Here is a 13,350-nt window from a genome sequence, read left to right on the forward strand (position 1 = left end):
AGTGCAGTGGCCGGATCTAAGCTCACTGCAAGCTCCACCTCCCAGGTTCACGCCATTCTCCTGCCTCAGCCTCCCAAGTAGCTGGGACTACAGGCGCCTGCCACCTCGCCCGGCTAGTTTTTTGTATTTTTTTTTTTAGTAGAGACGGGGTTTCACCGTGTTCGCCAGGATGGTCTCGATCTCCTGACCTCGTGATCCACCCGTCTCGGCCTCCCAAAGTGCTGGGATTACAGGTTTGAGCCACCGCGCCCGGCCGGAATCTGGATTTTTATGTGACATGTGAGATTTGGATGTGAGAGGCAGTACAGTATAGTGGCTGACAGCATGGACTCTGGAGCCACTCTACTTGCGTTTGAATTCTGGCTTTGAATCTTAGTAGCTGTGTGACCTTAGGCAAGTTACCTTACCTCTCTGTTTTAGCTTCCTGATCCACACAACAGGGATACTAATAGTCCCTGCCTTCTGGGGTTGTTATGAAATATAAACGAGTTAATGCATGTACAGTGCTTATGACAGTGGCCCTCTTTAGCTACATAAGTGTAGCCTAAATGTCCTACATGTATATACACACAGCCCTACACAGACCAAGTGGCCCTGTTTAGCTATATACATATAAGCTAAATGCCCACAACACAGTGTAGGTCTTATAGGACACTCTTTAAATTAATAGTGGGCAACCTCTGGCTTAAACCCATTCTTTCTGTAGGTGAACCTAAGTAGTCCGATCATACAGTCTATCACCTAAATCTGTCACTCTGGAGAGAAAGTGAAAGGGGGCTCTATTACTAGTCATGCTGAGACAACAGGTGAGCATCACACTGTCCCGGCCAAACTGGTCTCCCTGCTCCTAAGTGCCATCTTTGTACAGGAAAAAACCAACAAGTAGCTTTTACCAATAAACTTCCGAATGCCAGGCCATACACATGTGCTTTACGTGGGGCAGTGTGTGGAATCTTCACAGCGATCCTAGGAGGTGTCATTATTCATATTATTATTATTATTATTATTTTACTGATGAGGAAACTGAGGCACAGAGAGGTTAAGGAATTTTCTAAAGCCACACTGTGGTGGAGTCAATCAAGTTCCAGAGCCTTACCTCTTAGGTGTGCCGTTCTCTCCCATGGGTGCAAAGCAGCGGTAATAATGTTGAACCTCTCACGCCTGTAATCCCAGCACTTGGGGAGGCTGAGGCAGGTGAATCACATGAGGCCAGGAGTTCAAGACCAGCCTGACCAGCATGGAGAAACCCCATCTCTACTAAAAATACAAAAATTAGCCAGGCATGGTGGTGCACGTCTGTAATCCCAGCTACTTGGGAGGCTGAGGCATGAGAATCGCTTGAACCTGGGAGGTGGAGGTTACAGTGAGCTGAGATCGGCCACTCCAGCCTGGGCTACACAACGAGATTCTGTCTAAAAAATAAAGAATATTGAACCCTTTTCTCAAAGGGATCATTGAGACCAGGATGGTGTGGCTCTTGGCTCAGGCCACTGCTTGGCACGGCAGGACTGTGCTGGGAGTACAGGAGAGTCCCAGGTGCTCCTGCCACAGTGGGCTGATATTTCACAGCACCTCACAGCGTGTGACAAGGAGCTGCACACTTGGGGGTTAAATACCAGATTGGTGCCAAGTGCACTTCATCAGGTTGCTGCAGCCAGTTCTAGGGCAGCTTATGAGTCTTATGTGCAGCTGGTGAAAGTAGATCCCTGTCAGACACCTCCTTGGCTGGTGTGTTACCCCAGACCCACACACTGAAAGGACAGCTGAGGACATGGTCCTAGAGAACCCTGGAACAGCCAAATAAGGGTGCCCACCTATAGCACCAGCTTTGCAGAGCTCCAGGTGTGGCCCTTTAAGCAAGGGTGAAGAAGAAAGATCTCCCCTCGTGAAAAGTGTTGATGCTGGGGCTGAAGTGTTCAGACAGTAGTTTTAGAGAAAAAAGAATACTCCAACATAAAAGTGAATATGAAATGCTTTGAGTGTCAAGTGTCCTTGCCAGGTGGATAACAAGGACTGGGAGGGTTGGTAGTAATGAGGACCACCTGGCAGTGAGAGAAGGTGACCGAGGGCTGGGGGGATACCCCAAGGGGGACCCCAGGCTCTGAAAGGTACCTTGCCATTCCATCTACTTCAGTAATAGCATGCGCATGGGATAGATAATAAAATCTGGAGGGGAAAAAATGCTCGCTGTGTTGTCAATAACAGAGCGATTTCTGGTTCTGACCAATGTCATTGACTTATCACTCTTGACCCAAATGGAAATGCCTCCATGGGAGGTAAGACCCAAGTTTATCCTTTACTCCACCTTGGTCTCCATTTGCAAAAGAGCAAGACAAGTTTTTCCGTCAGATGAAGTTAGAAAATATCAGCCAGTCGTTGCAGAATAATGTCACAAATATGAATTATCATTTCCAATGGAAAGCCTATGCTTTCTTCTAAGCTACAGAGCAGACTAGTTAGGTCTCAATGGTCTCAGTATCCTGCTGAAGTTCAACCTAGGAAACGTATTGAGGGTCCAGGGCGTTCCCATTTAGTATTTCATTTTATTCTTGAAAAAGAAAATGCTCCTAATCATTGCATTCACTAGATTATTTCTGGTAAAAAAAAAAAAAAAAAAAAAAAAAAAAAAAACCCAACTCTGGCTAGCTTAAGCAAATGAGATTTATTAGAAGGATCCTGGGGCAGCTCACAAAACCGAAGGAACTATCCAGCAACCATGACTTGGTGAGGTTTGTGCCCCTTCTCCAGGGCAGCTCCCTGGCTCCAGCCTCTGATCTCTTGATTCCAGATTCCTGGAGAGAAAGAACCTGGCTGGCCAGTTAGGTCTGGTGTCGAAGAGGGAAGGGTTATGCAGTACCAACACTGGGGGCCACCACTATGTATCAACCAACCCCCCACCACCAAGTAGAATTCCTTTTGCACTGGACAACCACCACTATAACCATAATATTGATTTATGCTGTGCTGTTATCTGCCCCGTGGCTGCATGGCAACTGTGTGAAGGTCAAGGAACTCCTCTGGAACAAGCCTGAGGACTGTTTGACTTAGGACAGTCCATCTGGCTCACATCGATGCCTGAAACTGACCAGAACCAACCCACTCACTCAGCTTCCATCAAGAGGTTTGAGTAGTGTTACTAACCCCAAGAGAGGAAGGAAAGAAGGGGTGTGGGCATCCTTGGCTTGAACACGTGATTGCCTGTCAGAAGGGGCCCTATCCATGGGAGCACTGGGGCATTTTTGTCCCATGGGTTTAAGTCTTGAGTTTTACTTGGGATCTTCAGATGAGCATAACTCTAACTCTCTGTCCAAGGGAATGTGCCCTGAAAGCATCAGTGTCTCCCCAGTCCCATGAAGGAGAAAACAATGGATGAGGGAAGGCCACCCTGAGCAAAGAAGTCCCCCTGGTTCCCAAACACGAACTCCTGCTCCCGTGTAACTTTTCTCTCACTGTCTAGCAGCAGGCTGAGGGATCCTGCTCATCTACCTTTTAATTAAGGAAAGCAGAATTTCAGCTGAGAGACTGGGAAAGAGAGAAGGATTGATCAGTTCACTGGTAAATATCAGCTAGGGTCCAGGCTGAGGGGAGAAGGTTGAATAGCCAGAGAAGAGGCCAAATCCTTAGAGAGGAGGTTGGGCTGGAGCTTGGGAAGTGAGGGGCACTGGGCCTGTCCAGCCTCGTGGAAGGCGCAGCTGGGATGCAATGTTTCTGGGACATGTATGAAGCATATGTGTTACTCTGGGGCAAGGCAGGCTGGGGAAGGAAGTAGCGGTCCCAGTTAGGCTGTGGCACATGGTGTTAGACATGAGAGCGGGATGCATGAATTTGCTCTGCTTCTGCGGGTCCTCCATGTGATGGTGTACAGACAGTGGTGCCCTGTCTGTGGTGATGGCAACAGACAGTGGTGCCCTGGCAGGGGGAGAATGGGAGCTGACATCCAACGCACACTTCACTTACCAAGCCATGAGCTTGAGAAGCTGGAAAGAGATGCCGTGTAGGTTGTGGGCTCGTGAGCGGCTCTTTAGTCTTCAGCTTAGATCTGGTACCTGAAGAGCCTCCATGTACAAGAACTTCGGTCCCTTTGTTTGGCCAACTTGGTGTAATTTCCAGAATTTCCATGCTCCTCAGGCCTGAGTGACACACCTCTACTGGCAGCAAGACAGAATTTTTATGTTTTAAAATTTTTTTTTTTTTGAGACAGGACCTTACTCTGTCGCCCAGGCTGGAGTGCAGTGTGCCATCTTAGCTCACTACAGCCTCAACCTCCCGGGCTCAAGTGATCTGCCTGCCTCAGCCTCCCGAGTAGCTGGGACTACAGGTGCATGCCACCACACCCAGCTAATCAGAAAAGAAAAATTTTAGTAGAGACGAGGTTTTGCTATGTTGCCTAGGCTGGTCTCAAACTCCAGGGCTCAAGTGATCCTCACGCCTTAGGCCCCCAAAGTGCTGGGATTACAGGCGTGAGCTACTATGCCCAGCTCACAAGATAGAATTTTGAAAAGTGTATCTTGAGCCTCTCTTTCTCTTTCTAGTTCTTTAAGATTAAAGAAATCAAATAAGGTGATAGCCCTGAAGCCCTTACAGGCAGAGGTGTCCTCGACTGTGGGTGAGGAGGTATTCGTCCCCAGCCAGAGATATTCTGAGTGGGGAGAAACGTTCTCTATTGATGACACAGGGTGGGCCCTATGGGAGCAGTGGCATGGCCCCGCCTTCGACCCAGTGCTGAGATGAAAGGGGCCTCGGGAAGGGGAGACTGAAGCCAGGACAGGGCGGGATGCTCAGAAAGAATGACAGTGGAGCTGCTGCCCTCCTCGGACACCCTCCATCAGGACAAAAGAGCTGGGCCTCCACTCCCTCAGCAGAGAGGACAGCAGCCATGGGCTCTTCACCTGCCCCATGAACTCAGGATTAGGGAGCTGAGAGTTGCCTTGAAAATCTTTACCCTGACACTCTTGAGCCACTTGAGATGGGCACTTGAAGCCTGGCCTGGCCTGTGTGCAGTGTGTGCACAATTCTCTAAGTGCACAAGTGGCCTTGATGCCATGTTTATGGTAGGGACATGGCACCTACATCTCCCCTTTCTCTCTGGCCGAGCAGATGCAGGAGCTGGAGCAGAGGCTGCTGGAGGCAGAGCAGAGAGCAGAGAATGCTGAGACCCAGGTAACCAGGGGAGGGGATTGGTAGGAACATGCAGGGGATTGACTGTCGGCCCTTCCAGGCCCTTCCCATGGACACAGGTGGACACACACATCACCGGCAGTGCTGTGTTATACCTGAACAAATGAGTGTGCATGGAGCTTTCTGTGGGAATGGAGTCTTTGCATAAAGATCCATATAGCAACTGGGTATAGTATTCCAAATAGGCTAGACTATGCTATGGTAACAAATTAAGTCTGAAGTCTCAGTGGTTTATCACATTTAGTTCTCACTCATGGAACCTGTCCATTGAGGGTTAGCCAGTGATTCCGCTTCCACAGTCACTCAGGAATCCAGGTTAAAGGAAGCTCGCCTATCTTACAGCTGGACACTTGGAATACACAGCCTTCTTGGTTGCCATGGCAAAGAAAGAAAGCTGGATGTTTGTGTACTAGCTTTTACTTATTTTAAAATTTATGTATTTTATTTTTTATTAGAGATGGGGTCTTGCTGTGTTGCCCAGGCTGGTCTCAAACTGCTGGGCTCAAGCTATCCACCCACCTCAGCCTCCCAAAGTGCTGGGATTACAGGCATGAGCCATGCACCTGACCTTATTTATTTATTTAGTTATTTAGTTATTTCTAGAGACAGGGTCTCACTATTTGCCCAGGCTGGTCTGAACTCCTGGGTTCAAGCAATCCTCCTGCATCAACCTCCCAAAGTTCTGGGATTACAGGTGTGAGCCACCACACTCACCCTGCACCAGCTTTTAAATACTTCAGCCCAGCCAGGTGCGGCAGTATGCCCCTATGGTCCCAGCTACTTGGGAGGCTGAGGCTAGAGGATCCCTTGAGCTCAGGAGTTTGAATCTAGCCTGGGCAATATAGCAAGATCCTGTCTGTTTTAAAAAATTTTTAAATAAACAAATATATACATACATACTTGAGTCCAGAAATGATGCACCATTTCCACTTGGACCCCATTGGTTGGATCAATGACATGGCTCCATCTAGCTGCAGGAGGATTGAGAAATATGAGGCAGCACATGGCTGTCCAGTGAACAGTAAATATCTCTACCATGGTGGGGTTGGGACAGTTGCTCTCCTAGGCTGTTTGTCCTGCTCAATTCATCCCTACTGGGATCCACAGAGGTCAATGACACAAGACCAGCTGCTTTTTCCACTTACCATCTCCTCTGCCCTCCTCGTACCTATCTCTCCATTACTATGACCTAGAGTAGCCAAAATGAGTTTCTTCTTTGTTAGTCCTTCTTTTGCTCAGATTGGAGCTTTATAAATGATAATTGGATTAATTGGCTCAGACAGCCCTGGGTAAGGGCTGTGCCTGGGAGTCACAGTCTGGGGCATCAGAGGGTGTCCCATCCCACGTTACTGGCCACTGCACACCCCGTGTGAATGATGGGAGATACTATGAGATCGTTGTACTTTTCAGGTGGGTGTCATGGAAGAGAAAGTAAAACTGTCCAATCTGAAGAATGTGGACTCTGCGGGGAGCCTGCACCGGAAATACCAAGAATTGCTGAAAGCCATAAAAGGCAAAGATGAGCTCATCAGCCAGCTGGAGGCTCAGCTGGAGAAGCAGGTAAGGGCTCGTGCGCAAGGGAGCACCATGCCCTCTTCAACATCTGTCCCGCTGGCCCCCAGCTTCCTGAGCTGGTCTGCTCAAGCCCTCGAGTGCTGGGGAACTCGCTCCCTCCTGAGCCTGTTCTTTTATGTGGAAATTCATTATAGGAAGGGCTGTTCCTCCCACATCTGCTCATTAGAAGCCAAGCAGGGGATAGAGTAGAACAAGGAGCTTGGAGGCAGACTGATCTGGGTGTGAAGCCCACCTCTAGCACCTGCTGCTTCTGACGGTGGGCAAAGCTTTTAAGCCACTGATTCTTATTTTACACATTTATAAAAGAAGGGTGGAAACACTTCATAGGGCTGTTGGGAGAAGCATCCTGTGTGACCTGTGCCTAGCGTCAGGCACGTGGTCAGTACTTGGTAAGGAGAGCTTTTCTCTCTCCATTCTGGCCTTGTCATGCCCTGCCAAGATGAGACACTTGATACTTGGCTGTAGTATGATCAAGAGCTGCGCAGAACTGGATGGTCAGTCATGGCCAGCTGGTTGCCCAAAGTTTCTCAATGAAGCTGAAGAGGCAGAGACCAAAGTTGTTGCCTCCTCAGAAAACCAGGGTCTTCCCTCCTGAGCACATGGGAACCCAGGAGAGGCCACTGCACAGCATTTCAGCTCCACTCGGCACCTTTGCTCCTGAGAGGACTTCTGGAACATCCCCCTGCCAGTTCCTGTGTCCTGCCTTCTCCCCTTCACAATCTCACCAACTCCATCCCAGTTCTGTCCCTTTCCTCTGCCACTGACCTTACCTACCCAGCTTTCCCCTGGTGCCAGAGTGCCATCATTTCCAACTAAACACGCCACAGTCTGGACAGATGACTTTTAATTTCCTACACATGCCTTCTCCATGTAGGATCCTGATGGTGCCTTCCAACCATCATGGGCAGATTCATGTTTATCCATCAGCATTCATCGAATCGGCCCTTAATGGAGGTGACTTTGTATGCTGTGGGTACCATGTGTTCCTGAAAAATGATGGAAAAATAGAATTTTGACACATGGAATCTCTGACCAATTCTTCCGTTGATTTTAGACATACCTTCTCTTCTGAGTAGCTCATAGTTAGAAGCGGCAGCATCCTGGGGGTTGGTGGACAAAATGACTCTTGCTAAAGCTCCTTAGGTCAGAAAAAAAGTCCTTTTACAATCGGAATCAGTAGGTCAAGATCATAAAAGAAAGGGCACTGTTTTGTGAGTCAAGAGACCTGGTTTTAGTCCCAGCTGTGCCATCAATGGACAGAAGCAAGTCATTTGTTGCCATAGCCTTAGTTGCCACAGAAGTACAAAGACAGTATCAAACCAGGTCAGGGTCGGCCAACTTTTTCTGTAAAGGTCCAGGTAGTGGCCGGGCGCAGTGGCTCAAGCCTGTAATCCCAGCACTTTGGGAGGCCGAGACGGGTGGATCACGAGGTCAGGAGATCGAGACCATCCTGGCTAACACGGTGAAACCCCATCTCTACTAAAAAATACAGAAAACTAGCCGGGCGAGGTGGCGGGCGCCTGTAGTCCCAGCTACTCGGGAGGCTGAGGCAGGAGAATGGCGTAAACCCGGGAGGCGGAGCTTGCAGTGAGCTGAGATCCGGCCACTGCACTCCAGCCTGGGCAACAGAGCAAAACTCCGTCTCAAAAAAAAAAAAAAAAAAAAAAAAAAAAAAAAAAGGTCCAGGTAGTAACTATTTTAGGCTTTGTGGGCTACAGGTCTCTGTTGCAACTGGTCAAAGCTGCTGTTGTAACATGGAAGCAGCCACAGATAATACATAAATGAATGAGCATAGCTGTATTACAGTGCAACTTTATTGACAAAAACACGTCTGGTTGGGGGCAAGCAGATGGAGGACTGGATTTGGACTGAAAGCCATTGTTTGCCACACCTTAAACTAGATGACCTTTAAGGTCCTTCCAGCTCTGAAATACTGAGAGTCTGACGTCTGACGCTGGGATTACAGGCGTGAGCCACCGTGCCCGGCCAGGCTGCTCCTCTTTAGATGCAAACCTTTTCAATCATCTCCTCTTTTGACTATTTTGATGGAAATACCTCAGCTCTCTGCAATTTTGCCTTATTTTTTATCTATAAAGGTAATACATACAAGCTTATAGTAAAAAATACAAAAACAGCCAGAGGACTATAAAACGACAAGTCACCTCTCTCTCCCTCCCCAATCCTTGATTTCCACTCCTCACTGTTAATGTTGCTTGCATGTGGAATCACAGCGTTCTCCTTCCATGTCAGGGATGTGCCGTGTTTATTCAGCCAACCCCTTAGTGGTGAACACTTAGACTATTTCCAGTTTTGAGTTTTTAAATTTTGTGTTACCTTATCAAATAATATTGCAACAAACGATTTCTGCTCACTGGCTTTGCGAGGTCAGTGGCACGCACACTTGACGTTTCTTCTCGGAGTCTCCCACCTCCAGTCAGTCACTCTCCTGGTGACTGTTGGGATTAACAGAAGGCCCTCTCTTTCTTGCAGAAGCAGATGAGAGCAGAGGAAGCAAAAACTATTCAAGAAAAAGCTACAAAGATCAAGGAATGGGTGACACTCAAGTTGGCAGAGGTGGGTTGGAAACTTATCTTGGCAGCCTTCCCTGACCCCCGGAGTTTCCTACCCGCTTCTGTCTGGGGTGCCTCGGCTGACCTTTGTTCTGTCCAGCACTTATTCTGCATTCAGCCTCCATGCTGAGACACTGTGGTTTACTTCCCCTTTCCTTTTGTCTTGGTTGGGTCTCCCTGGAGCTCCTGACTAGCTTGGTGCTGGATTTAAGTTTGGGAGAAGGAATGTGTCTTACTTCTGAAAAGCCCCCTCAGTTTCTTTCTAGGAAGCCCACACAGGCCATCATCCACTCTCTCCACTTTCTCTTTTATTATTTATTTATTTATGAGATAGAGTCTCGCTCTCTCGCCCAGGCTGGAGTGTAGTGGTGCAATCTCAGCTCACCGCAATCTCCACCTCCTGGGTTCAAGGGACCCTTGTGCCTCAGCCTCCCTAAGTATCTGGGGTTACAGGCGCGTGCTACCACGCCCAGCTAATTTTTGTATTTTTAGTAGAGATAGGTTTCACCGTGTTGGCCAGGCTGGTCCCGAACTCCTGACATCAGGTGATTCGCCCACCTCGGCCTCCCAAAATGCTGGGGTTACAGGCGTGAACCATCGCACTGCACTACTTTCTCTTTCATCCTCTTAGTTCTTTTTAACTATTTGTATGTGTGTGGTAAAATATACATAAAATGTACCATTTAAGTGTACAATTCAGTGACATTAAGTACATTCACAGTGTTGTGCAGCCATCACTGCTATCTATGTCTAAAACTTTTCATCACCCCAAACAGAAACTCTGTACCTGCTAAACACTAACTTCCCATTCTCTCTTCCCCCAGCCCCTGTTAACCTCTATTCCACCTTCCTTTTCTATCTTCCATTTTTGTAGTTTATCACATGCTGTACCTTTGTTTAGGAAACTCAGGACTTGAAGCTACAGTGCTATAGCAAACAAACAGAAAACAACCTCCTTCTAAATAAAAGGAGTGGGAATTGCAGTTTGGAAAAGGTCAAACCTACTTTTTTTTATTTTATTTTTTGAGACAGAGTCTCGCTCTTGTTGCCCAGGCTGGAGTGCAATGGTGCAATATCAGCTCACTGCAACCTCTGCCTCCTGGCAGCTGGGATTACTAGCCACCATGCCTGGCTAATTTTTGTACTTTTAGTTGAGACAGGTTTCATTATGTTGGCCAAGCTGGTCTTGAACTCCTGACCTCAGGTGATCCACCCACCTCAGCCTCCCAAAGTGCTGGGATTACAGGCATGAGCCATCACGCCTGGCTGACGAACATACATCTTTTCTTCTGTGCTCCCCACACAAGTGGTTCACACCTGCAGGAGGGTATTGGCTCATTTTGCTTTCTGTCCCCTTCTTTGGATGCATATCTCAGGTCACCTGCTAGGCTGCAAGTTCTTGGGCCTGATGCGTGGCTTACCTGCATATTCTCACAGTCCCAACCCTTGCTAAAAGATACTCAATAAAAGTGTGTTGGACTTAATTTAAAAGAAAATGCAGGCCGGGCGCGGTGGCTCAAGCCTGTAATCCCAGCACTTTGGGAGGCCGAGATGGGCGGATCAAGAGGTCAGGAGATCAAGACCATCCTGGCTAACCTGGTGAAACCCCGTCTCTACTAAAAAATACAAAAAACTAGCCAGGCGAGGTGGCGGGCGCCTGTAGTCCCAGCTACTCAGGAGGCTGAGGCAGGAGAATGGCGTAAACCCGGGAGGCGGAGCTTGCAGTGAGCTGAGATCCAGCCACTGCACTCCAGCCTGGGCGACAGAGCGAGACTCCATCTCAAAACAAAACAAAACAAAACAAATAAAAGAAAATGCAGGCTGGGGGCGGTGACCCATACCTACAGTCCCAGCAGCACTGTGGGAGGCCTAGGCAGGTGGATTGCTCGACGCTAGGAGTTTGAGACCCGCCTGGCCAACATGGCAAAACCCTGTCTCTACAAAAAATACAGAAATTAGCTGGGCATAGTGGCATGCACCTGTAGTCCCAGCTACTCGGGAGGCTGAGGTGGGAGGCTAAGGTGGGAGGATGGCTTGAGCCCTGGAAGCAGAGGTTGCAGTGAGCCAAGATTGCACCACTGCACTCCAGCCTAGGTGATAAGAGCCAGACCTTGTCTCAAAAAAGAAAAGAAAAGAAAATGCAGCAGCCAGGCGCAGTGGCACATGCCTGTAATCCCAGCACTTTGGGAGGCTGAGGTGGGCAGATCGTTTGAGTCCAGGAGTTTGAGACCAGCCTGGGCAACATAGCGAGAGCTTGTCTCTACAAAAAATAAACGAAATTGGCTGGGCTTGGTGGTGTGCGTCTATGATTCCAGCTACTCAGGAGGCTGAGGTGGGAGGATCACTTGGGCCTGGGAGGTCAAGGCTGCAGTGAGCCAAAATTGCTCCACTGCACTTCAGTCTGGCCAACAGAACGAGACCCTGTCTAAAAAAAAGAATTGAAAAAATACGTCTAAACCTGTAGGCTGGGTGTCCTAAATCTTCATTTTTCTTTTTGCTCAGCTTGAGATGGAGAATCAGCATCTGAAAAGCCATAATCAGCACCTGGTGGAGCAGGTGGGAGCCCTTCAAGATGCACTAGAAGGTAGGCAGGCCAGGGTGTGCAGGTGTGTGGTAGGTGTGTGTGGTAGATATGGGGCTGAGCTACGGGAGCTCTCAATGTGACTGTTTTTACCCCAACCACAGCTATTCAGATAGCTCCTTCGTGGAAGCTGCTGGTGCCCCCCCACGGAGCTGCAGAGCAGGATTCGGTCCCTTCAGAGCCGGGAATCCAGCCTATGGGCCAGAACAGTGGCTCCCAGGCCCAGGGTCTGAAGGCAGCTGTGCTTGCACCTTCCCCAGATGCCCTGCAGAGCAAGGACTCTGTTTCTGAAGCAGCAAGCCCCTTGGAGGATTCTAGTTCCAGCACGGTCCATTCTGGGGAAATGGTAGAGGCCAAGCCCCTTCAACCTCATCTGGGAAGAGAGGGCCCTCCCCACCAGCCATGCATGAAGCTTCGTACCTTCAGATGTGGTTCAGCTTCCTGGGGTGAGGGTCTGGTTACTGCCCAGAGAGGGATGCTCCCTGGGACAAAGACCTCTGCCAGGGAAGGTGGCCCTGGCAGCAGTCTGACCCTACCAAAGGTGCGGGCTCCTGGCACCCCGCGGGACAGCATCCAGTTGGCCAAAAGGCACCACAGCCAGCCCCAGGTGGGCCGTGGGCACTTTGACCGTGTGGTGAGCATTGAGATTGGGGCCTTCTCAGCCCTCCACCCCTCTGGCCTTCTTGAGCTGGAGTCCCGAGCTAGGTACCTGGAGGAACCAGAGAAGATGGAGATGGAGGAGCCACCCCCAGCAGGGAAGAATGAGAAAAGAGAGAGCCCGAAGGCCCTTGCTGAGCTGGAGGAAGTGGAGCTGGGTAACAAGCCACCTACACCCCCGCTGCACCAGTTTTCATCCTGGGTAAGAGGCAAGCTCCGGGCTGGGCAGAAGAGCAGAGCTAATGACAAGAACACTGCTGGCTGAGCACAGCCATGCACTGAGCAGGAGAGGAGGCTGCTGGCATCCTCATGGTGGCCGTGGCAGGCAGGTACCATGGAGCCTGTGCAGACCACCCAACCAGTGAGGGTCAGAGCTAGAATTCAGAATGATGTGAATGGCGGTTGACTGTCATTTCCTGAGTGCTCACCGTGCACCATACATCAAGCTGGGTGCCTTGCATACCTTTTCTCATTTAATCTTTGTGAGTCTTTCAGATGGTCTGGTATAATGGTCAAGAGCATAGGCCCCAGAAGCAAACCACTAGGGTTGAACTGTTAACTATGTGACCTTGGGCATGTTACTGAACCTCTATGCCTCAGCTTCCCTATCTATAAAATGGGGATAATAGTACCTACTTTATAGGGCTGTTATGAAAGTACTTACAGTAGTGGTTCACAGTAGGTGGTAGGTAGGTGTTGGCCCCCTCCCCTCCCCTTCCCTTCTTGCCCAGACTGGAGTGCAATGGCACGATCCTGGCTCACTGCAACCTCTGCCTCCTGGGTTCAGGT

At 49.3% G+C, this 13,350-nt stretch overlaps 1 protein-coding gene across 2 annotated transcripts in view; it reads left to right on the forward strand.

The window, feature by feature from the left end:
* The window catches only part of PLEKHH1 (pleckstrin homology, MyTH4 and FERM domain containing H1), a 56,200-nt gene that overhangs the window by 18,053 nt on the left and 24,797 nt on the right, over nt 1-13,350 (forward strand). The window contains exons 3-7 of one of the 2 annotated variants that reach the window (XM_017878594.1): nt 5,098-5,160; nt 6,589-6,738; nt 9,244-9,327; nt 11,826-11,907; nt 12,009-12,763. In XM_017878594.1, the coding sequence (XP_017734083.1) occupies nt 5,098-5,160; nt 6,589-6,738; nt 9,244-9,327; nt 11,826-11,907; nt 12,009-12,763 (1,134 nt within the window). The remainder of the gene's footprint in view (nt 1-5,097; nt 5,161-6,588; nt 6,739-9,243; nt 9,328-11,825; nt 11,908-12,008; nt 12,764-13,350) is intronic. The other variant, XM_017878595.1, reaches the window with a different exon arrangement.

This window comes from Rhinopithecus bieti, unplaced genomic scaffold, assembly GCF_001698545.2.
Source record: "Rhinopithecus bieti isolate Rb0 unplaced genomic scaffold, ASM169854v2 scaffold_11252, whole genome shotgun sequence".
In the NCBI taxonomy this organism is placed as follows: Eukaryota; Metazoa; Chordata; class Mammalia; order Primates; family Cercopithecidae; genus Rhinopithecus; species Rhinopithecus bieti.